The sequence below is a fragment of the Callionymus lyra genome, chromosome 19 (genome assembly GCF_982586985.1).
Source record: "Callionymus lyra chromosome 19, fCalLyr1.hap1.1, whole genome shotgun sequence".
NCBI lineage: Eukaryota > Metazoa > Chordata > Actinopteri > Syngnathiformes > Callionymidae > Callionymus > Callionymus lyra.
Genome location: NC_141836.1, coordinates 6,682,951 through 6,709,657, shown reverse-complemented (window position 1 = coordinate 6,709,657; position 26,707 = coordinate 6,682,951). Strand labels below are relative to the sequence as shown.

The window sequence follows — 26,707 nt, the reverse complement described above, 5'->3', positions numbered from 1 at the left end:
GAGCCAATGAAGAAGGAGAAGAAGGAGGATTCCAGGAGGAGGACGTGTCCTGCTCAGCAGATTCAGGTTCCAGCAGAGAACACCAGCTGACGGCGTCCGTCAGGAGTCACAAGTCACACAGAGAGGAGTTTTAAGGTGGACGAGGAGACGACCAGCCGGAGGATGAAGGCGTTGCAAAAGAACTCTGGGCGCACCGACCAAATGCTGGGGGCCATGGCCGACGTCCTGACCTCTGTGGCGCTGCCCAACACCCAGTGGGTGAGTTCATGGTCACGAGGAGACCTTCATGGATCCATTTCAAGTTGACATGTTCCTGCTTTTCTCTTGGTGGTCATAATGTGAAAGGATTGTTGATGAAGAGCTTTACAGTGCGATGGTTTAATTCATGGATTTGCATCTGTTTCCCATCGTCTCCTTCTGTGAGCCACACTCTGTGGCGCAATGCTAATGCTGCTAACAGGTTAGCTAACTGATAAAGTGTTTTATTGTTTATTTGAATCTTTATTTTTCACATTTCAAAAAAAAAAAGAAACTGGATTAAGTAGATCCACATCAGGCTTGAGTGTGTCTGTGATCGTGTCAGCTTGACGTTTCCGTTGATGTGATTGTTCACTGTGTGTTGTGACCTCGAGCTCACGGGGTCTCTGACCAGTCCAATGAAGTCAGGTGGACGACAAGTGTGATCCTGATAGTTGTGCGGCTGCGGGTTAAGGAAAGGCTTCAGTTGTGTGTTTTTACCGTGACTCACCCGTGTGTCCCTCAGGTGTGCGCCAGCGACGTCCACTCCAGCAGAGAGGAGGAGGAGGGGCGACCTGCGGGGGGTCGGCTGGAGCCGGAGGGGTCAGACTGGACGGGTCCGGAGCAGGAGGCGAGAACAGGTAGGACCGGAAAGCTGCAGCGAGCGTGACGCACTCCAAACACGGACCCTCACCAAACCAGCTCTGACCGAAACACAAACTCTGTGATTGTTTGAACGATTCCAGAAACCTGCAGAGCTGCTGCGTCAGTCATCGCCACCGACTCCAAACACTTTAATGGCTCTTTTCAACACCATCCTTGTGCGATCATGTCTCGTGAGCGCACAACAGCGAGCACGGATCATCAGAACACATCGAGTGGATCCATCAGATTATATGTTAAGATATACATCTTTAATACTGTGATAATGTGTCGCAGGAACCATCTCTATGGATGTTCCATCAGTATATCGAATGGTTGAATCTGACATGTAAAAAAAAAAAGAGCATTTCATCTTTTTTTTATTATTATATTTAAAAATGTGTATATTGTGAGGCTAAATCTATGTATTTAACAAATTACACATGGATTTTGATACCCTTGTTCCAATATTTCAAAAGATAAATCTTCACAATTTAATCATTTTAATTCACAGCCTTTTAAATTCAATATTGTTTGATGGCAATATATTACGATATATAAAACGGTTTTTTTATATTGAATTTAAAAGGTTACGAATTAAAAAATATTGAAGTTAGAAAATGCATTTTTGAGGTTATAAGTGAAAAGTTAAAACTTTGAATTTGAACCAATTCAACCTCTCAATATTCAAATTATCCAATTAGGTCATTCAATAAAAATCATTTTTTAATAAAGTGATTATTGAATTTAAGTAATTAAGTCTAAAAAAAAAAAAAAAAAACGTTTAGAAATATTCTTACTCTCAATATACAATATTCAATTTAATAATACATTTTTAAAAATAATTAAACCCTTAAAAAAAGTTAAGTTTCAACATTTTAAATGTTCAATTCAATATTCTAATTGTCCTGATATACTTCCATCTTCCTGTTGTCTGTGTAGTTTTGTTTTACGGTTTGAGTTGTTCTTCTCTTACTCGTGCGATGCTTCTCCGTTTCTTCGACCGTGAGTGTTCTAGCGCCACACGTAGGCCTGGCATGTGTACTACACTGTTATTGTGTTATCATGTGGAGCCTCCAGGATCTGAGCAGTCAGTGTCGTTGAGAGTGCGAGTCTGTAACAGTTTTAGTTACAATTATCCGTCCAAAAAACAACTGTTTTCAGCGTGAGAGGTTGTCTCTGCGAGGGACGACATGTATCTAGTCTTCGTTAAACTTTTAGCTCCACATGTGTAGATGTGGTCGTGGCGTGCTGGAGTGGAACAAAAGGGTCTTTGTGGGTCTGAGCGTGTGTTGTTGTACCGTGTAGAGAACACGGCGTACAGGGACGTGCGAGTGAAGCCGACCCACGGGTCCAGAGGAAATGGTCACCGATGCTTATCAGGAGCAAGTCTGAATCAAGACTTGTGCCCGTCAGTGACGGTCGTGCCACGACACGCACAAGTCAAATCCCTTCACTCCTGGTCGGTAACTAGATCTAGTTAGTTTCTCACATCTGGACTGGTTTGTGGCCTCGGTTCCTGTGGTCGGTGCAACTCATTCTTCGTGGATTTCGAACCTTCGGGGATCGTCTCGGTAATCCCCGTCTGGTACCGAAAACAAACTCGTAAGAATCCATCTGCCACCAGATCGGTGCCAACGGTGGACAAAACGCGGGCCTGGCAGCTCTGGACTTGTTCTGTGACTCCTGCTCCTGGTTAGGACGTCGGCCAAAAGTTTCTCTTTATCGCGCTGACCTGCAGAATGCCAGTTTTTCCTTAATTGGAGCTGGGTTTGCACACGAGGAAGGAAGAGGGGGAGCTGTGGGAGGAAAATCAAATTCAAGTGAGCAGATTTTGGCAGAATTTCAGCTGGACGAGCGAGGGACACTTCTGAACTCACAGTGGTTCTGTTTTCTGCTGGTTCAGAGTCAAACTCACAGACTTTAGGTGGTAGACCCGGCAAACATCGGGACATAGTGTCTTGTGTTTGTCCTGGAAAAACCTCTCAGACGAGCTGAAAGATATTTATGGAGAGATGAAAGTCTTAACTACAACTTCTTACCTCTGATTCCACCTGGAATGAAGGATGTTGATAGACAATGGATGAGAGAAGAAATGTTGGATGGATGGATGAAGGAAGAATGGAGAGATAATAGATGGAATTGGTAGATGAATGGATCTAAATTGATGGATGGGTAGTGGATACATGGATTGATGGAGGGATGGTTCTACTGACATTGGATATATGATGGATGGATAGATCAGTAATGGATGGATTATTGATGTAAAGATGAATCATGAATGGAGGGATGATTGATAGACAGATCGTGGATAAATGATGGATGGATGGATGAACTATAGATGTTCATGTCTTCAGTTCATGTCTTCAGTTTATGTTTACAGTTCATGTCTTCAGTTCATGTCTTCAGTTCATGTCTTCAGTTCATGTCTTTAGCTCATGTCTTTAGTTCATCTTTTCAGTTCACGTCTTTAGTTCACGTCTTTAGTTCACAATCTTCAGTTCACGTCTTCAGTTCACGGCTTCAGTTCACGGCTTCAGTTCACGTCTTCGGTTCACATCTTCGGTTCACGTCTTCGGTTCACGTCTTCGGTTCACGTCTTCGGTTCACGTCTTCGGTTCACGTCTTCGGTTCACGTCTTCAGTTCACGTCTTCAGTTTACGTCTTTAGTTCACGTCTTCAGTTCACGTCTTCAGTTCACGTCTTCAGTTCATGTCTTCAGTTCACGTCTTTAGTTCACGTCTTTAGTTCACGTCTTTAGTTCATGTCTTTAGTGCATGTTTTCAGTTCATGTCTTTAGTTCATGTCTTTAGTTCATGTCTTCAGTTTATGTTTACAGTTCATGTCTTCAGTTCATGTCTTCAGTTCATGTCTTCAGTTCATGTCTTTAGCTCATGTCTTTAGTTCATCTTTTCAGTTCACGTCTTTAGTTCACGTCTTTAGTTCACAATCTTCAGTTCACGTCTTCAGTTCACGGCTTCAGTTCACGGCTTCAGTTCACGTCTTCGGTTCACATCTTCGGTTCACGTCTTCGGTTCACGTCTTCGGTTCACGTCTTCGGTTCACGTCTTCGGTTCACGTCTTCGGTTCACGTCTTCAGTTCACGTCTTCAGTTTACGTCTTTAGTTCACGTCTTCAGTTCACGTCTTCAGTTCACGTCTTCAGTTCATGTCTTCAGTTCACGTCTTTAGTTCACGTCTTTAGTTCACGTCTTTAGTTCATGTCTTTAGTGCATGTTTTCAGTTCATGTCTTTAGTTCATGTCTTTAGTTCATGTCTTCAGTTCACGTCTTCAGTTCACGGCTTCAGTTCACGTCTTTAGTTCACGTCTTTAGTTCACGTCTTTAGTTCACGTCTTTAGTTCACGTCTTTAGTTCATGTCTTTAGTGCATGTTTTCAGTTCATGCCTTTAGTGCATGTTTTCAGTTCACGTCTTCGGTTCACGGCTTCAGTTCACGTCTTTAGTTCACGTCTTTAGTTCACGTCTTTAGTTCACGTCTTTAGTTCACGTCTTTAGTTCATGTCTTTAGTGCATGTTTTCAGTTCATGCCTTTAGTGCATGTTTTCAGTTCACGTCTTCGGTTCACGTCTTCGGTTCACGTCTTCGGTTCACGTCTTCGGTTCACGTCTTCGGTTCACGTCTTCGGTTCACGTCTTCGGTTCTTATCTTCAGTTAATGTCTTCAGTTCATGTCTTCAGTTCATGTCTTCATTTCATGTTTTCAGTTTGTGTCTTTAGTTCATGGCTTTAGTTCATGGCTTTAGTTCATGTCTTCAGTTCATATTTTCAGTTCATGTCTTTAGTTCATGGCTTTAGTTCATGTCTTCAGTTCATGGCTTTAGTTCATGGCTTCAGTTCATGGCTTCAGTTCATGGATTCAGTTCATGGCTTCAGTTCATGTCTTTAGTTCATGTCTTCAGTTCATGTCTTCAGTTCATGTCTTCAGTTCATGTCTTCAGTTCATGGCTTCAGTTCATGTCTTCAGTTCATGTCTTCAGTTCATGTCTTTAGTTCATGTCTTCAGTTCAAAGCATAAGAAAACTGACGCTACATGACTGGAGCTCTCATCCTCCACACGTCACATGACTCGTCTGCACATCTGCACGACTCGCTCGGACAACAGAGTCTGGGTCATGAAGAGAGAGAGAGAGCGAGCGAGAGAGAGAGGGAGACGTGAGCTCAGACGGAGTGGACGAGGAAAAACAGCAGCAGGGGGGAGAGCACAGGAAGAAAAGGGGGGAGTGGGAACCTGATCCTGAGTCAGTCAGCAGCAACTGGAGCTGACTCCACCCGACTCTCTCTCTTTCTCTCTCTCCCTCCCTCCCTCCCTCCCTCCTTCCTCGTGAAGCTCCGTGTGGGTCGACCAGTTGACGGAGGCTCACAGACGCGTCCGAAGCTTTCCTTCCTCTCTTCGTGAAGATCCGACGTCGGTCTCTGAGGGATTAAACTTTGTGGAGGCGAAGAGCGAGCGAGGGAGAGAGTGACGGACCATGAGCGCCTCAGCAGCATGAAAGGAGGTCACTACCATCAGCGCAGACACCAGCGGAGCTGCGGCTGCCAGCACTTGTTCCGGAAAGTCCTGGCCAAGTGTGGCTGCTGCTATGCCCGGGTCAGAGGTCAGTGTGTGTGTGTAGCGTGTGTGTCGTGGTCGCGAGTCCAGACGTGTAACTTTGAGGAACTTCTGATGGCAGCATCAACAGTGAGGAGTCATGTGACTCTGTGATGTCACAGTGATTGATGGACGCGAGTCGACAGGTGAGAGACGCTCGCTCATCATACGGAGGTGCAGAGGGGAGAAAGTGCTGAGTAATCCTCCCGACCGTGACGGAGAAGTTGTCCAGATAACAGCCATGGTGTGTTGACGCCTGCAGCTACACAACATGTGTGCGACATCAACACACAGTGAGCAGCAGAAAGTTCTTGTTACAGAAAAATGTGTTTCTAATACACGTTAACAGTCGGAGTGTGTGTGTGTGTGTCGCTCCGGTGTGTACGTGAACATGGGTGAACGACACACAAAGGTCGACAGAGCGGCGCGTCCAACACAACACAAACAACAGTTATTTAACTTTTATTTGTTGGATCCTAGAGTCGCAGGAATAGAAGCAGCGGATCACAGATGAAGTGAAGCAGCGGGAGCCATGTTTCATGACTACACACACTCACACATCACATACACACACTCACATCCACCTATACACACACCACATACACACACTCACATTCACCTATACATACACACACCACGTACACACATACACACACTCACATCCACCTATACACACACACACCACATACACACACTCACATTCACCTATACACACACATCACATACACACACTCACATCCACCTATACACACACCACATACACACACTCACATCCACCTATACACACACCACATACACACATACACACACCACATACACACATACACACACTCACATCCACCTATACACACACACACCAAATACACACACTCACATCCACCTATACACACACATATTCACCTATAAACACACAATCACATACACACACTCTCATTCACCTATACACACACATCACATACACACACTCACATTCACCTATACACACACAATCACATACACGCACTCACATTCACCTATACACACACAATCACATAAACACACTCACATTCACCTATACACACACTCACATTCACACACTTACACTTATACACATGCAAAAACCCATACACTTTTATACACAAATACACACACTCATACACATTCACATACACACATGCATTCATACACGCATACATTTATATACACAGACACACATGCACACACACTTACCTACACACCTATACTCCCTTCCATATAGACACATACACACACGTACACACACAATCGCATACATACACACTCACAAATACATTTATAAACGGTTATGAAGCATCAGATCGTCGCGTGAATACAAGAGATCTTTGTACAAAAGTTCTTCACTGATATTTGGCTCTGATTCCGGAAAAATTAATGTGTTTTTTCCAACTCATTTATTTTAATGTCAGAACCTCCTGAAACCGTCCACGACGTTTCTGTGCAGGAATTGTTTCCAGGTGCTCTCACTGACCTGACTGATGATGATGATGATGATGATGAGTGGAAATACTTTCCTGAAGACTAGTGTCTCCCTTAATGTTGCTCCTCAGACACGCCTGATCCAGATCAGGTGACTATATTCTCCACTTGCTGGCTCAGTTGAGTGACAAACTTGACCTCAGTCGTCCACTCGTGACCTCTGACTGGTGCGTGGAGACGACGCTGGTGTTGCTTCCTCTCATATATGTTTTTGTTTTTGGGGGGGGGGGGGTCTCGGACCAGGCTGGCCTGGATACATAGCTCAGATTCCTGCAGTTTAATCTCTTATGTAATGAATCTTCTGCTGACTGCACGCTCGGATCACGGCGCACAAACACGTGGAGGACGATCCCTGTGCTTTTAATTTTTCATGGCTAGCCTAACTAACATGCTAACCAGATCTTCACCAGCGGCACCGTCAGTAGGTCTCGTCCCCGTCACCCATGCAAGACCACAAACACCAGGACGGCTGTGGTGTGTAAACGCCGCAGCATGTGGGTCGTCCCAATCCTGCACCGGGTCACGTGCCTGAACAACACTGACACCCTCCCGGATGTCGTTTTGTCATTTCCTTGTTTACCCTACGGGCGAAGTTTCATTGGCAAGTCGTTCGTTTACCGTCGCCAACGACAACGTTTGCGAAAAGAGAGTGTTCCCGACACACGTGAGTCAAACACCTCCATCATGATAGGTGGCGCTCTGACCTCCTAGTCTGTTCGTAAAGATATCTTACTTTTTTTTAAGTCACAATTGTGATGTTGCTAGCATGATTGCTCATACTAGCTCGACCCGATAATATCCCTTTTATTACGATATTCACAGACAATATGTGATGTCGTTATTTTGAGGAAATTCTGTAAATTTGAGCGTAAAATATGAAACAAAGTTTCAACAAAAACAACCTGATCTGGTTCAGGTGTAATGTGTCTGCGTTCCTACGAGATAGCAACAATGCTAACGCTAGCTTTTACTGATACACGCATGAATGTACACAAACTTTTATACACATTTTATCCTGTGTTGTTCTCAGTATTATCTTGATCTTTAAAGTATGTACTTTTTTGAGTATTGTTTTGATTGTCTAAGCGCTTTGTGACCCTGGTCTCGAAAAGCGCTATATAAATAAATATTACTTACTTACTTACTTACACAAATACACACACTCATACACATTCACACACACTCGCATACTCACACATGTATTCATACACACATACACATTTATATACATGCACACACACATTTATACACACTAACATATAGATGCACACACACGTTCATCATTGTAATTGCAATGCTAACACTAGCTACAACTGTCCAGTGCAGGGGTGGGCAATTCAAATTCTTCAAGGGCCACATTCAATTCTGTGAATGTTGTTAGGGGCCGTCAAGCAAAAAGAAAGACAAGAAAATCCCTTAAAAAAAAAGGAAATTCGTCATTAGGCCGTGACATTTCGAAAGCTCAAAAAGCTGCCATTGTATTCTTGTATATATGAGTGTTTTTCAAAACATTTCTTTAACTAACTAAATATTTTGAGGGATTATTATATGATCAAAAAATTACACACAATAAGGGAAAAAGTAAATAAGTAAAAATGTAAATGAATAATAAATACAAAATACACTTTTTAATGCATTAGAACCATTTATACATGATCATAATTTAACATTACGAGGGCCTCATGTGGCCCCCGGGCCGCACTCCGCCCAGGTCTGGTCCAGTGTTTTATGTTTAATCCTGACCGTGTGAAGATGTTTTCATCCAGGTTAGTGTCACAGTGAGACAGGTTCCTCTTTTAGGACGTCGTCTTGTGCAGGCGAGCAGCTGCACTGCATCAGGAAAAAACGACAATAATCAATAATTCTCGTCGCTGAGCTCCACCGTCAGTTTGTGTTGTTGTGAGTCTGGGGGAGGAAGTAAGTGAGACCTGTGAGCCGGAGGAAGATTGATGGCGAGGTGGGGGTGAAGCTCCATGTTTTCTCTGCACATCCGCAGCAAAGATGTTTGGATTGTTTATTGTTGGTGCCGGAAAATCCGGAAGTGGATTTTAAAAGTCTAGAAAAACTAACAGCGTTGGACTCTCTCCAGAGCCCCAAGCATTGTTCCACACTTTCATTACCTCTGCCAAGGAGGTCATGCGTTTGTCGGAGCAAAACATTTTTCTCGATTAACTTTTTTAACAGATTATTTTCAAGTGTTTGTCGTGACTTATTGGGCTCCTACCGTGCTGCGTTCAGGGCCACATGCAGTGAAACGGAAAATCTGACGTGAAAATATTTTGATGATATGACGTTTTATTTTTGGTGCCAACATTTGTTGACAAGTCCTCAGATGTAACAAGAGAACTTAATGGCTGGAGATGAGCTGCTTGAGAGAGGTCTGCGCTTTCTTTTTGACATTTTTCATCACACTGGAATGTTGTGTCTTGAAAGGATCGGGTTTGTTTTGCGGCGGATGTGGGCAACGAGCTCATGGCTGCATCGATTAGGAACTAAATCCAGTGAAGTGGTCAGAGATGTCTCTGCCATCGTTTGGTTTGGTCTGACAATAATCAGTTTGCTTGGCAGGAGAGAGGGAAAAGAGTTTCTCTTCCCGGGGGGTCGCAGGCTGGAAGGCAGACACGATGGAAAAAGCAACAAAAATAGCCGAAATTAAAGGTGCTGCGGCGGCTCGGCCTTGTTTTCGGCAGCCGGAGATATTTTTAATCTTTGCACGCGAGCCCACCCTCCACCTCGTCATCCCTGTCGCCCTCCCACTCAACCCCCCGCGACCTCTCGGCTCTGAAAACGATCTCCATATTGTTTCTCCCCCTGTACATGCAGGGGAGGGAGAGAAAAGAATTCCCAGAGCTCCGAGTCTCCCAGCTGGACAAACGTTGCACGATCGGTCAGCCTGGAATGTGAAACACCGAGGGAGCGTCGGATCGTCCCTCAGGCTTTTCCACATTCTCTCACTTCAATCCTCCTTTAGCTCCGTCTGGTCGGCTCTCCTCCGTCCATCCCAGTTTTCCATGACTTTTCTCTCCTGCTCCGTTTGTGTCAGAAAAAAGGGAGAACACAGGAACAAGTCGGAAACTCAGGAGTGCATTCCATACCTTGTTTAGAAATAATGCTCCACCACAGGGGAGGGGGGAGAGGTGCTTCCCCCGAACTTCAACCCCCCACTTCCAGACCATATGGGTCTTTTTACGCTCTCAGGCTGAAGGGGGTCTGCGGTTCCTTCTGAGCCGTCGACGACAAAAACACTTCTGCACTGCAGTTACACACTTGACAGTTTAGCGTTGAAGTGGACCAACAACTTCAACAAAGCTGAGAGCTACAAACACGGGGGTGTGTATTGAGAATCTGGGCGATACGATGCGTATCACGATACACAGGAAACGATGCGATATTTCGTGGTATTGTAGATATATTTTCAGTATTGTTGTGTACTTGACTCTGGTGTTGCAGAATTTACCGACCACATGACTCTTGACGAAGTCGTAACCGCTTTCATTTGTTTCGAAACCAAAATATTTAAAACCGCTGGAGTCGACCGTATCCTCCCGTCCTCAGCCATTGAGAACATCTCGAGAAGAACTCAAAAATATTTCTGGAGAGAGGAAAGTCTGGAACTCTTAGCTCCAGCTGCTGCCACCACGACCTGACCCAGGATAACGCGGCAGAAGGTGGATGACGGGTCGATGTTTGCGTTCATCATCCATCAATGCTAGCGTGATTAGCGGTTTAGCATCACAACACGCGAGCGGACGAGTGAAAACATCGAGCGTGCCTCTGAGGTACGGATCGAGTTACCGAGCAGGTTCCTTTGTTCGTGAGTTCCTCGTGCGGCTCATCAAAGTGGAACATGAAACCATATTAACACATCGGATCATGCAGACGACAACAGTGACCGTGTGTTTCAACACGTTTCATTCAAAACATCGTGATAAATACGAGTTCAGAAGCCACAGGTTTGACTTCACGACGATGAAGCTCCTCAGTGATGGAACGTGTGTTGCAGACTGTTGGTCGATGACAAACATCTCGAGTCAGCATATGTGTCCACATCTGTGCTGGTTCTGCTGGAGGCTACTGCGAGAGCGGGCGTCCCTCACTTTCCTGTGTCCGGTTGCCATGGTGACGAGCCGGAGAAGAAAGTCTTGGGAGCTGCAGGTGGTTCAGAAATAACGAGCCTGTGACACTGAAACGTGATGAGAACGTTGATGGTCGAGGAACCGATCTCTCTTGGTTCAGGAGATCAAGAAGGTGCAGCCAGAAGATGATGATAACGGTCATTATTGTTGTTATTATGACTATTATTGTCAGTAGCGTGTAAATATATCCGCCTGTTCGTCACAACATAAAAATGCATCACAACTGCTGAGATGCTGCAAGAGATGATGAAACAAGAGGGTTCACAGGCACATGCACACAAACAGACAACACAAATACGCACACATATCGACATGAACACAAAAAACAAATGCACTAAAACACTCGCACACGAAGGCAAAACACACACAAAAACACACGCAAAATAACACATACACAAAAACAAAGACAAACCGAGGACACAAAAGCACAACACTTTCACAGATAAACATACACACGCAGAACACAAAAACACACATACAGACACAAACACAAACACACAAAAAACATGCTTGTACAGACAAAAACAAATAGACACAGAGAACACAACACACACAAAAGCACAAAACACTTACACACAGATACACAAACACAGAGAACACATGCACAAAAACACTCAGACGCAGACAAACACACATAGACACACAACACACAGAAGCACAAAAAAACACTCATAGGCATACATGCACACACACAAAAACAACGCACAAAAACACACACACCTAACAAAGAGGTACACAGACACAAAAACATAGTGAATCACAGACGCACAATACATGCACGCACAAACGGAGAACACAACACACACAAAAGCACAAAACACTCACACACAGACAAACACACAACACACAGACACACACAAAAACACTCGCAGACAAACATGCACACACACAAAAAAACAACACATAAAAACACACACACCTAACAAAGCGGTACACAGACACAAAAACATACTGCATCACAGACACACAATACATGCAAACACACAAACAGTTGATATTTGACAGAGGAACCATGGAGCCAACGACACAAAACACATTTACTCTTCACCCTTCAGCACCTGAGGCTGGTGAACAGTTGAATGTGTAGACGTTTGTGTGTCAGTGGTGTCTAATGGTGACTTTGTGTGTCCGCCGTGATCATGTGATGCTGCTAAACAGTCCGATGTTCTGGTCCGGCTGAAGCAGGAGTTCATCACAGGACAGCGTTTGTGCTCACGTGCTTCACTACTAAGTGCTGCGAGGTCTGATGACTGAGTGCAGCTCAGTGACGGGAAGTCCATCTTGACTGCATTCTTCTCACCTTCTTCATCAGCACTGAAGTTCAGACTCCGAAGTTCAGACGTCGTTCATCAGTTGTTGTGTAGAAACGCAGAGAAAAACAATGACACAATATCACAGTTCACGTCAGGAGCAATTCTGTTTTGTATGTGTGTGTGTCTGTGTGTGACTGTTTGTTCATTTGTGTCCGTTTCTTTGTGTTTGTTTATTTGTGTGAAGGTCTGTTTGTGTTTAATTGTGTGTGTGTTATTATTATTTGTGTAAAGGTGTCCATTGTGTGTTTATCTACGTGACTGGTCTTTTGTGTCTGTTTGTTGGTGTGATGCCGTGCATTTGTGTGTTTGTTTATTTGTGTAAATATGTGTTTAATTATTTGTGTGTCTGTGTGTTTATTTTTGTAGAGGTGTGTTTGTAAGTGTGTGTTTAGGTGAGCATAGTGTGTGCGTGTGTGTGTCTGTTTGTTTGTTTGTTTCTTTACTTGTGTGTGTTTTTATTTGTGTAATGGTGTGTTTATTTAAGTGTGTGTGTGTTTTGTTAGTGTGTGTTTAGGTGATATGAGCCTATGTGTTTGTTTTAGTAAGTGTTTCTTTGTAATTATTCCTGTGTGTGTTGTGTGTGTGTGAATCTGTGTAATTTTGTTTGTGAAGGTGTGTGCATTTTTTTTTGGTCTGTGTTCTTTTTATGATGCTGTGCGTGTGTGTCTTTGAAATTGTAATTGTGTGATTGCGGGGTGAGGTATTTGTGTATATGTGAGAGTGTAGGTGTGTGATAATTGATTGTGTGAGATGGTGTGTGTGTGAGATGAGGCTTCTAGATGTTTCCTTCAGTGCAGCTTCTGTGGACTCAGCAGCTCAGGTTTCATGTGACAAAGTCAGTGGAAGAAGCTTTTACAGTGAGTCCATCAGTCAGTGACTCACAATCATGATGTTTTCAATATCGACATCAAATATTCAACACATCGACAGAAGGTGCAGCTGCTGCCTCTGATTGTTTTTAAACGCTAATTATTATCATCACTTATTGTTTCTAAAAAACATTGCTTTGTGGTTGTGGGTTGTAGTTCCGGTCACATGTGGACTTTCTTCAAGCGTGTCTTTGTCGCTCCATGATCAGGAGCGCGAGGCACCGTCGCCGTGACTGAGAGGAGGTTTTTCTCCGGTGCCGCCTCTGCAGTGTGTGGGCGCCGCTGGCTCCGAGGGGGAAACTCATCATCATCATCCTCCTCCGAAGACGTGTGGAGGATGTTTTTGTTCCTCGACTGGTGACCCAGATAGTGCTCCAGAACGACAGACCGTCCGTCAGACGCACGCCTGAACAAAGTTGTGTTCAACAATTCTGATTGTGGTATAAGGGCGTCCTACTAGAATAAAAATGGCCGCCTGGATCCAGCGGGAGGAAGTGTGTTCCTCATGCTTAAGTTTTGGACTTGTGTAGATGTATGGAGTCGCGGTATCGTCGGATCACATCAGGGTCATGCAAGAGTCGTCGGTCATTATTGTGTTCGCAGCGCTTCCGCTGCAATTTGGAACAGGAAGTGAGCGCGGTGACCAGCTGGGACATGTTTTGTTGAGCAGACGTGAAACTGACCTCAGCTCAGATCCAATCTCCGTTTCTAACTTCTCCTCTCGGGTTCCAGACTCGTACTCGGCGGCGGGCAGCGAGGGCAGCATCTCCACCTCGGTGGTGTCGCTGCCTCCTCTGGCGTCCAGCAGCTCGGCGCCGAGCTCGCCCGGGTCCAGGCGCTCGGTCAGCACCCTGAAGAAGTGGCTGACCAACCCGGTGCGCAAGTTGAGTGCCGGGGCCTCGGCCAAAGGGGAACGACAGATCCGCAAACTTGAAGGAAAACCTCCCCCTCTCCAGCCCCATGTCCACAGCGAAGACCTCGGAGCCCCCCCGAGACCGGACGAGGCCTTCACTGTCCTGCCTGTCACTCACAAAGAACTGGTGGGAAAATAACCTTGATTTAATGTATATTTGAAAAGTTTGATCTTCATGAGTCTACTCTGGAAACAGTTGCTTTGTGTGGAACATTATTATGATGCTGAAGGTGCTGATGAATGATGATGATCATGATGATGAAGATGGTAGAGATGATGAAGATATTGATGATGATGAAGATGGTAGAGATGATGATGATGATGAAGATGGTAGGGATGATGAAGATATCGATGATGATGAAGATATTGATGATGATGAAGATGGTAGAGATGATAAAGATATTGATGAAGATGGTAGAGATGATGAATATATTGATGATGATGAAGATGGTAGAGATGATGAAGATATCGATGATGATGAAGATAGTGATGATGATGAAGATGGTAGAGATGATAAAGATATTGATGAAGATGGTAGAGATGATGAATATATTGATGATGATGAAGATGGTAGAGATGATGAATATATTGATGATGATGAAGATGGTAGAGATGATGAAGATATTGATGATGATGAAGATGGTAGAGATGATGAAGATATTGATGAAGATGGTAGAGATGATGAATATATTGATGATGATGAAGATGGTAGAGATGATGATGATGATGATGAAGATGGTAGAGATGATGAAGATATTGATGATGATGAAGATGGTAGAGATGATAAAGATATTGATGAAGATGGTAGAGATGATGAAGATATTGATGATGATGAAAATGGTAGAGATGATGAAGATATTGATGAAGATGGTAGAGATGATGATCATGATGAAGATGGTAGAGATGATGAATATATTGATGATGATGAAGATGGTAGAGATGATGAAGATATTGATGAAGATGGTAGAGATGATGATGATGATGAAGATGGTAGAGATGATGAAGATATTGATGATGATGAAGATGGTAGGGATGATGAAGATATCGATGATGATGAAGATGGTAGAGATGATGAAGATATTGATGATGATGAAGATGGTGTAGATGATAAAGATATTAATGAAGATGGTAGAGATGATGAAGATTATTGATGGTGATGAAGATGGTAGAGATGATGAAGATATTGATGAAGATGGTAGAGATGATGAAGATATTGATGAAGATGGTAGAGATGATGATGAAGATGGTAGAGATGATGAAGATGGTAGAGATGATGATGAAGATATTGATGATGATGAAGATGGTAGAGATGATGAATATATTGATGATGATGAAGATGGTAGAGATGATGGTGATATTGATGAAGATGGTAGAGATGATGATGATGATGATGATGAAGATGGTAGAAATGATGAAGATATTGATGATGATGAAGATGGTAGAGATGATAAAGATATTGATGATGATGGAAGAGATGATGAAGATATTGATGATGATGAAGATATTGATGATGATGATGAAGATGGTAGGGATGATGAAGATATTGATGATGATGAAGATGGTAGAGATGATAAAGATATTGATGAAGATGGTAGAGATGATAAAGATATTGATGAAGATGGTAGAGATGATGAAGATATTGATGATGATGAAGATGGTAGGGATGATGATGATGAAGATATTGATGAAGATGGTAGGGATGATGATAGAGATGATGAAGATATTGATTATTATGAAGATGGTAGAGATGATAAAGATATTGATGAAGATGGTGGAGATGATGATGATGAAGATGGTAGGGATGATGATGATGAAGATATTGATGAAGATGGTAGGGATGATGATAGAGATGATGAAGATATTGATTATTATGAAAATGGTAGAGATGATAAATATATTGATGATGATAGAGATGATGAAGGTATTGATAACGATGAAGATGGAGTAATAATAATGAAGATATTGATGAAGATGGTAGAGATGATGAAGATATTGATGAAGATGGTAGAGATGATGAAGATATTGATGAAGATGGTAGGGATGATGAAGATATTGATGAAGATGGTAGGGATGATGAAGATATTGATGAAGATGGTAGGGATGATGAAAACATGTTAGTGATGATGAAGATATTGATGATGATAGAGATGATGAAGGTATTGATAACGATGAAGATGGAGCAATAATAATGAAGATATTGATGAAGATGGTAGGGATGATGAAGATATTGATGATGATGAAGATGGTAGGGATGATGAAGATGAACATGGTAGTGATGATGAAGATATTGATTATGATGAAGATGGTAGGGATGATGAATATTAACATGGAAGGGATGATTAAGATATTGATGAAGATGAAGATGGAGCAATAATAATAAAGATATTGATGGTATAATTATGAATGAAGGTGATGATGATGAGGATGGTAGATGTGGTGATGAAGATGGTAGAGATGATAATGAAGATATTGATGATGATAAAGATGGTAGTGAGGATGATGAAAATATATCGCTGCTGATGATAAAGATGAAGATGAAGATGGTAGAGGCGATGATTCAGATATTGATGAAGGCGATGATAAAGGTAGTAATGAAGGTGATGATGATGATGAAGAAGATAGTAATGAAGGTGATGATGATGATGAAGATGGTCACGATTATGTTCATGAAGGTTATGATGATCATGATGACGATTTTGATAAGGAAGCTAATGAAGGTGATAATGATGATGAATATGGTTAAGATGAAGATTGCAGACAAGATGATGATGAAGATGGTAGAGATGATGAAAATATTGATGATAATCACTTTGAAGATGATGATGAGGGTAGAGATTATGGTGTTGATGAAGATATTGATGAAGAGGATGATGAAACTTACAAAGGTTGTGATGATGATGATGATGATGAAGATAATAATATATTCATGTTTCATAATGGATCCACTTGTGTCAGGAGTGGAAGGAAGCGCTGGCGAGTCCAGAGGATCTTTCTCCGGCGACACTGCAGTCCCCGACTTACATCACGGACTCTCTGATCGGCTGCACGTCGCTGCACAACTACCAGGTGAGACCAGCGTGACATCCATGGTTCACCAGGTTCTCCACGGACGTGAGATGGTTCTCCTTCACCGAAGATCCAACAAAAGTGTGTCGTCGTGAGAACACACAACACAACAGTGAGGGACAGGAAGTGTCCATGTTCAAGATCATGACGCTCACATGACACAGTTCTTATTTATCTGCTTCGTGATCCGATCATCTTCTCTGCCGCTCCGGTCACCGTGGCAACCCCCAGTCACCGTGTCAGTTTGATGAACTTCCCGTCTGGTCCTGCAGGACGTGCACAGCTGCGCCCTCATGCCCGACGACAGCTCCGTCCTGACGGACGACTCGTGCAGCCAGTGGTCGGCCGACACCGAGGAGGAGAGGAGGAGCGCCTCGGAGAAGAGCTTGTAGGTCTTCACTGACCCTCACACATGACCACGTGATCACATGACCACATGACCACGTGACATCTGTGTAGGTTCGTGCTGCAGGAGCTGGTGGAGACGGAGAAGATCTACGTGGCAGACCTCGGACACATCGTGGAGGTACGACTGTTGAGACCCTTCATCAGTGTTGGACCACTTGTCTTGTGTGTCTGTGTGTGTGTGTGTGTTACTGCAGGGCTACATGAACACCATGAGCTCCAAGGGAGTCCCAGAGGACATGAAGGGAAAAGACAAAATAGTTTTTGGGAATATTCACCAAATCTATGACTGGCACAAAGAGTGAGTCGTCAACACTCAAGTGACTCATCGCAGCTGTTTCTCCAAGTGTGCGTCTTTGTTTACACCCCTGTGTGTGTGTGTGTGTGTGTCTGTGTGTGTCACTCTCTCTCTCTAGATACTTCCTGGGTGAGCTGGAGAAGAGTTTGGCTGAGCCGGAGCGACTGAGTCAACTCTTCATTAAACATGTGAGACACATGAACACACACAAACATAAACCAAAGATTCACAAACGGACAAAAACAGATGAAAAACACACACACAAAGATTTCGCAAACACATACACAGAGCAGTCAAAAACGCACAATAAACACACAATACACACACACCAAACATTTATTAACACTCAAAGACCGACAACAAACATTCACAAACACACAATAGCGTTCACATATGCATGCCAAACATTCACAATAACACAAACCTTACTTCCAAAAACACACAGTAAACTTTCACAAACAGTGGAAACATCCATTAACATTCACAAACAAACACTCAGCATTCATATACAGACAATAGCGTTCACAAAACACACACAAAACATTTGATATACACCAAACATTTACAAACACACACCAAACAGCCCCCAACCACGCACAAACATTCAATAACGATCACCAAAACACACAAAAACATTCATGATTATTCAAAAAACACACCAAACAATCATTAACACACAAAAACACCCACCAAACATTCAATAACATTCACAAACATTAACCAAACATTCACAAACACACACCAAGAATTCATTATTATTCACAGACACACACCAAACATTCATTATTATTCACAGACACACACCAAACATTCACAAACAAACACCAAACATTCATTATTATTCACAGACACACACCAAACATTCACAAACACACACCAAACATTCATTATTATTCACAGACACACACCAAACATTCACAAACAAACACCAAACATTCATTATTATTCACAAACACACACCAAACATTCACAAACAAACACCAAACCTTCATTATTATTCACAAACACACACAAAACATTCACAAACAAACACCAAACATTCACAAACAAACACCAAACATTCACAAACAAACACCAAACATTCACAAACAAACACCAAACATTCATTATTATTCACAAACACACACCAAACATTCACAAACACACACCAAACATTCACAAACACACACCAAACATTCACAAACAAACACCAATCATTCATTATTATTCACAGACACACACCAAACATTCACAAACAAACACCAAACATTCATTATTATTCACAGACACACACCAAACATTCACAAACAAACACCAAACATTCATTATTATTCACAAACACACACCAAACATTCACAAACACACACCAAACATTCATTATTATTCACAGACACACAACAAACATTCACAAACAAACACCAAACATTCATTATTATTCACAGACACACACCAAACATTCACAAACACACACCAAACATTCAATATTATTCACAGACACACACCAAACATTCACAAACACACACCAAACATTCATTATTATTCACAGACACACACCAAACATTCACAAACACCCACCAAACATTCATTATTATTCACCGACACACACCAAACATTCACAAACACACACCAAACATTCATTATTATTCACAGACACACACCAAACATTCATTATTATTCACAGACACACACCAAACATTCACAAACACACACCAAACATTCATTATTATTCACAGACACACACCAAACATTCATTATTATTCACAGACACACACCAAACATTCACAAACACACACCAAACATTCATTATTATTCACAAACACACACCAAACATTCACAAACACACACCAAACATTCATTATTATTCACAGACACACACCAAACATTCACAAACACACACCAAACATTCATTATTATTCACAAACACACACCAAACATTCACAAACACACACCAAACATTCATTATTATTCACCGACACACACCAAACATTCACAAACAAACACCAAACATTCATTATTATTCACAGACACACACCAAACATTCACAAACACACACCAAACATTCGTTATTATTCACAGACACACACCAAACATTCACAAACACACACCAAACATTCGTTATTATTCACAGACACACACCAAACATTCACAAACACACACCAAACATTCATTATTATTCACAGACAAACACCAAACATTCACAAACACACACCAAACATTCACAAACAAACACCAAACATTCGTTATTATTCACAGACACACACCAAACACCAAACATTCACAAACACACACCAAACATTCACAAACAAACACCAAACATTCATTATTATTCACAGACACACACCAAACACCAAACATTCACAAACACACACCAAACATTCACAAACAAACACCAAACATTCGTTATTATTCACAGACACACACCAAACACCAAACATTCACAAACACACACCAAACATTCACAAACAAACACCAAACATTCATTATTATTCACAGACACACACCAAACATTCACAGACACACACCAAACATTCATGCAGGTCTTTAAAAAGTAGCTTAAAAAGGCTGACTGTGCACATTTGTTACAGTCCTACAGACATGAGTGAAAATAAACAGCCGTAGGTGGTTGTAGTCATGAAAGCTAGTCTGTGAGCAGAAGATCAAAGATTGTTTCCATGATTTAAAGTCTTGTGTTCACCATCAGACACTTTTATTGTACAAATGAGCTGCTGCAGACACACACACTGTTGTCTGCGTCTCGATGCCAGCGTGTGTCTTTTCACGTTGTATTTCCATCACAACGTCCCTGAAGCAAAGTCTGCCGCTCTAATCATTTTTCCATGTTCGAGGCTCACTGGTCTCCGGGTCAGTTGTTGCTAGGTACAGACTTATCTCGGGTTACACGCCGGCTCCATGTGAATTATATATAACGGTCGACTGAACCGCGTCACCGATGAACTGTGTCGTCGCTGATGAGTCTTTGTGTTGCTGTCGCTTCAGGAGCGACGTCTGCACATGTACGTGGTTTACTGTCAGAACAAGCCGAAGTCGGAGCACATCGTCTCCGAGTACATCGACACCTATTTTGAGGTGAGTTACTGAGACGAGAGACTGTTGTTGTTTGTTTTCATTCTTATTTTCCTGTTTGATGTCATTGTTTTTGCTGCTGTTGTTGTCATTATTCTTTTTGTGTTTTGATATTACTGTTGATATTGAATTTTTATTATTCTTGTTGTGTTTGTTGTCGTTATTCTTGTTGTTTGGTTGGTGGTCATTGTTCCTGCTGTTGCTGTATTTTGCTGTCATTATTCGTGCTGCTGTTGTTGTGTTTGTTGTCATTATTCTTGTTGCTGTTGTTGTGTTTGTTTTCATGGTTCTTGCTGCTGTTGTTGTTTGTTCTCATCATCAATGCTGCTGTTGTGTTTGTTGTCCTTATTCTTGATGCTTTTGTTGTCATTGTCCTCGTTGCTGCTGTTTTGTTTGTTGTCATTGTTCTTTTTGCTGTTCTTGTGTTTGTTGTCCTTATTCTTGTTGCTGTTCTTGTGTTTGTTGTCCTAATTCTTGTTGCTGTTCTTGTGTTTGTTGTCCTTATTCTTGTTGCTGTTCTTGTGTTTGTTGTCCTTATTCTTGTTGCTGTTCTTGTGTTTGTTGTCCTAATTCTTGTTGCTGTTCTTGTGTTTGTTGTCCTTATTCTTGTTGCTGCTGTTTTGTTTGTTGTCATTGTTGTTGTTGCTGTTCTTGTGTTTGTTGACACTGTTCTTGTTGCTGTTGTAGTGTTTGTTGTCCTTATTCTTGTTGCTGCTGTTTTGTTTGTTGTTGTTGCTGTTCTTGTGTTTGTTGTCCTTATTCTTGTTGCTGCTGTTTTGTTTGTCGTCATTGTTGTTGTTGCTGTTCTTGTGTTTGTTGTCCTTATTCTTGTTGCTGTTGTTGTGTTTGTTGTCATTGTTGTTGTTGCTGTTATAGTGTTTGTTGTCCTTATTCTTGTTGTTGTTGTTGTTGTGTTTGTTGTCATTGTCCTTGCTGCTGCTGTTTTGTTTGTTGCCATTGTTCTTGTTGCTGTTGTTGTGTTTGTCATTATTCCTGTTGTTTTAATTGTGTTTATTGTCATTATTCTTGCTTTTGTTGTGCTTGTTGTCATTATTCCTACTGTTGCTGTTGTGTTTGTTGTCTTTATTATTGGTGATGTTGTGTTTGCTGTCATCACTTTTGTTGCTGTTATTGTGTTGGTTGTCATTATTCTTCACTGTCGTTGTGTTTGTAATCAGAATTCTGTTGTGAAGCTGTTGTAGACGTTGTTGTCGGAGCGGAGGTGACGACTGTCTGCTGAGTGAATGGATGAAGCTGCTCTGGATTGAACACCTGAATGTGAACCATCAGTTCATGTTGTTGTGTTTGCTCAGGAGCTCAGGCAGCTGCTGGGTCACCGGCTGCAACTGAACGACCTGCTCATCAAACCTGTGCAGAGGATCATGAAGTACCAGCTGCTGCTGAAGGTGAGTCCAGCGTTTGTCATGTGACTCTGATCATGTTGTTGGATGGTCTGATTCACTCGAGAGCAGCAGAGCTTCAGAGAAACTTCTCTGGAACACTCATTAGCTCCGGCGCTCCGACACGTGGCTGTAAACGCCTTTGATGAAAAGTTCCTCGTAAATCCCGCTCCAGATGTTGCCGTGACCACGCTGTGTTTATTTGAACAGGACTTCCTGAAGTACTGCACCAAAGCGGGCACGGACACGGAGGAGCTGCAGGTGTGTGGAGATCATCATCTGGACATGATGTGAAGCGGTCGTTGAAGATGAACATCTCGTGGTTTGTGTCCCACAGCGAGCGGTGGAGGTCATGTGCTTCGTGCCAAAGCGCTGCAACGACATGATGAACGTGGGGCGTCTGCAGGGCTTCGAGGTGAGTGTGGAGGTGCGACGTCTAGCAAGGGTTGGTGCTGAGCCCCCCCCCGACCCGCCGTCTGCAGGGCAAGATCACGGCTCAGGGGAAGCTGCTGCAGCAGGACACCTTCACCGTCACCGAGCAGGACCGCGGCTTCCTGTCCCGCGCCAAGGAGAGGAGGATCTTCCTGTTCGAGCAGCTGGTCATCTTCAGCGAGCCCATCGACCGGAGGAAAGGCTTCTCGCTGCCCGGATATGTCTTCAAGAACAGCATCAAGGCGAGGAAAAACTCATCATTAGGTCGTCTGCAGATAATAGAACAATGAAAACCTGCGAGATACTGAGGACGAGAGGATACAGTCGACTCCAGAAACTTTTAAAGCTGATAGGAAGTAGTATTGTCGAGTACCAGACTCTGGTGTCGCAGAATTTACAGACCACATGACTCTTGACGAAGGGCACACGGTGACGCAGTGGTTAGCGCCGTCGCCTCACAGGAAGAAGGTTGCTGGTTAGATTCCAGGCCAAGGCAACCTTTCTGTGTTGAGTTTGTATGTTCTCCCCGTGTTGCGTGGGTTTACTCCTGTTTCCTCCCACAGTCCAAAAACATACAGAGGTTAATTGAGAACTTTGTGTGAATGGTTGTCTGTATTTCTGTGCCCTGGCGTCCTGTCCAGGGTGTCCCCTGCCTCTCACCCTATGACACTGGGATAGGCTCCGCGACCCCAACCGCGGGATAAATCGGTTGTCAATGAATGAATGAATGAAGTCGTAACTGCTTTCATTTGTTTTCAAACCAAAATATGTCCAAACATTCAACTGTATCCTCTTGTCCTCAGTCATTGCCGGGATCCTGGTCTTTTTGTGGCAGGGAATGTCGGCAGGAAGTTTAAATAACAAACGCAGTAAATATTTGTACATTTAAAAACACATGTGCTTTATTGAAATATAAACCATAAAAGAACTGTGATCAAATTAAATGATAATTATAAATATTGTTATCATGCAGAAAAAAAAAGATTGCGATCTTTAAGTATCGATATGTTCTTACAGCTCTTCTCACGCCAGAGCCAGACATTCATGTGACATTTACTGGCTCTTGTTTCAGGACCAGTTTGGTTACACAACAGCTTCACAGCTACACAACAGCCTCACACCTCCGTTGTCGCCTCCGGCATTGTTTAACACCGGCGTCGCGATGTGTTGCAGGTGAGCTGCCTCGGGCTGGAGCCGACGGTCGAGGGCGACGAGTCGCGCCTGGTGCTGACGTCCAGGAACCCGGACGGGAACGTGGTCCGCTACCAGCTGCAGGCGTCGTCCGCCGACATCTGCAGGTCGTGGACCAACGACGTGGTGCAGATCCTGGAGTCGCAGCGCAACTTCCTCAACGGTACGATCGGGCCCCTGACATCCGTGGGGCCTCAATAACGGCTCCGTCTTTATCCGTCCTCCAGCGCTGCAGTCGCCCATCGAGTACCAGCGGCGCGAGAGCAAGTCCAACAGTCTGGGTCGCAGCATGAGACCCCCCCTGTCTGCAGCCAGCGCCCTCCGACCCCACTCCTCCGCCTCCATCGACCGTCACCGGCTGCCGTCCCTGCAGTCCTACAACACGTCCCTGCCCACGCTCTACCTGCCCAGCCAGACCCAGAACCCCGGCTCTGTGGACTTCTGCCCGCTACCAGACGTGAGTCTCACCTTGTCGGTCCAACTGATGGTGGTCCGGAGAGTTCCTCCAGTGGGTCTTGAAGACAAATGCATGTATCTTCCTCTTGTGTCTGCAGACCTCTCTGGCCCCCCCGTGTCCTGCTGACCCCCACAGTTCCTGCCCCTCGCACGTCCAGCTGGCTTTCCCCGACCAGAACTGCCGCACGTTGACCAACGGGCTTTATTCACCTGCCACACACCTGCAGGTAAACTCGCGTCCTCTATTTGAAGCTTGCATGAGTGTGGTGAGTGCGCCCCCTGCTGGGCGCGAGGTGAGTCGCAACTACACATATTTATAGACTCCTTCGAAAACAGGAAGCGGACTGGGCAGGACCAGGAAGTGTGTAAGTGGTTCTCGTCCCAAATAGAAAATTTTGACTGTGTGTGAGTTGTCTTGGTTGCCATGGTGACTTATTCGACAACAGTTTGAGAATCAAAGTCATCATCTTACGTTTAAAACCTCATCGATTCAATTTTATTTTAAGTGTCGAAATCATTACAAAGTTACCACACTTTGCAGTTAAAATAAGACTAAGAGAGAAAATTAAAAAGGCGAATCAACAATGAGTGAGAGAAAACAATCCTAATGACATGCAGAAACCTTGAGCATAACTAGACCCACAAACCTTCTGGGACACCATTCCCGAACTCACAACAAACACACAAAACAGTTACCAATGTCTCAAAAATTCCCTGATATTCAGAACCACTCAAAAATGTTGTTCTGCTCAGAGACACAGTGATGACCATGATTTCAAGCCTCCATCCATCTCCTCGTTACGTTTTCAATCCTCTGACGTTGATGTTTCTCTCCCTCCAGCAGAGGGCAGGAGAGAGCTGCCGTAGAGCTCAGACTGCTGATTTCGGGAACCCGGTTCCTTTGACGGGCCCTTCGGCCGGACGAAGACCCAGCAACCTGGCTCAGCTGGCGGAGGACGACCTTTGAACTTCTCGAAACCATGAGAGATTCTGGATTAAAAACCGGCTCTTCTGTGGACACTCGCAGAAGATTCAGACTCTCGTCGGTTGAACACGGATTAAAAAATACTTTGTTTCTGCTTTTCATTGGACCTTCGTGGCTCGTGCAGGCGACCAGAACATTCCTCAGCGGGACGACTACTGGAGTCACACGCGTGTACGTGTCGCTGTCAGGTGGATGAGCTGTGGTGCATGACGCTCACGTCCATCAACTAAAAGGCCCGAGGGCGCCCCCTGGAGCCTCTCTGTGCAACTTCTGGAGGAGACTCGAGTTCCTGGAAGTGAGACCCCCAACGTTCCCTCTATCAAGAGTCCTTCCTCTGGTCGGATCGTTCGGAACACACACTGAAGTGCACTTTTTCCGCCATTCCAGTGGGATCCTTGAAGGTTTGGATGAAGATATGAAGTCATGAGAAGCAGAAGACAGTCAGTGACGCTGATGTGTTCCTGGATTCTATCAACACACACGTGTAGTTCCATCAAACACACACACACACACACACACAGCCAGGACAGGCAGTCGAGATTAATTTACGAGCAGACTCTAATGTTTTATGAATCATACTTTTTTTTTTTAATCAAGTTGAAGAGACGAGATGTTTTCCAGACCAGAAGTGTTGGCAAGAAGAAGAGTAAAAACACAAGACACACAATTACGCTGACGTTTTCCGTTTGGTTCCTTTTGAAGTCGGTCTCAACGACTCACCTGCATGTTCATCCTCTGCTCATAATGGTCCACGCATGTCACGCTCCGCAGACGGTGCCAAAACAGGTCTTCCTCCGCTGGTCACACACTGAGTGTTGGAACTACAGATCAGCTGGTTCTGCTCAAGGGCAGGGGGGGGGGGGGTCTCCAGGAAAACAGTTTTTTTTATGTAAATAAAAATGCAGTCATGAAGGGATTTTTATGACATGTCGGCTGCTGTGCATGTGGAAGAACAACCGAATAAAAGACTTCAACCACAGAGGTGCTGTTGTTGTGCTTCAACGGTGAAAACGGAAAGTCGTTACTTAGAGGGGTCGCCAGAGGGCGCCATACTGCCGAGTCACTGATGATGATCGCCACACAGCATCCACGCTGGTTCACCTGATGACGGTGTGTGACGTCAGAGACCTTTTCATAATTTTAAACCTCCTGCAAGACTTTATTATTACTATTTGAATTTATTATCACGTTTGTTTTTA

At 43.6% G+C, this 26,707-nt stretch overlaps 1 protein-coding gene across 4 annotated transcripts; it reads left to right on the top strand.

Moving 5' to 3' along the window:
• The first annotated feature begins 76 nt into the window (after positions 1-76).
• On the top strand, positions 77-26,469 carry arhgef25a (Rho guanine nucleotide exchange factor 25a). Of its 4 annotated transcripts, none has more exons than XM_087780994.1 (17): positions 77-258; positions 764-878; positions 14,032-14,339; positions 17,168-17,278; positions 17,551-17,666; positions 17,738-17,804; positions 17,881-17,984; positions 18,100-18,169; positions 20,958-21,047; positions 22,358-22,450; positions 22,655-22,705; positions 22,782-22,859; positions 22,927-23,118; positions 24,050-24,230; positions 24,295-24,524; positions 24,622-24,750; positions 25,368-26,469. In XM_087780994.1, exons 1-17 carry the CDS (start codon positions 163-165, stop codon positions 25,488-25,490), a joined length of 2,154 nt encoding a protein of 717 aa, XP_087637120.1. In that variant the 5' UTR covers positions 77-162; the 3' UTR covers positions 25,491-26,469. The 4 variants fall into 4 exon arrangements, with proteins under 4 accessions (XP_087637120.1, XP_087637119.1, XP_087637122.1 ...); XM_087780993.1 differs by having other exon boundaries at positions 25,365-26,469; XM_087780996.1 differs by lacking the exons at positions 77-258; positions 764-878 and adding an exon at positions 5,193-5,494 and having other exon boundaries at positions 25,365-26,469.
• The last annotated feature ends 238 nt before the right edge of the window (positions 26,470-26,707 follow it).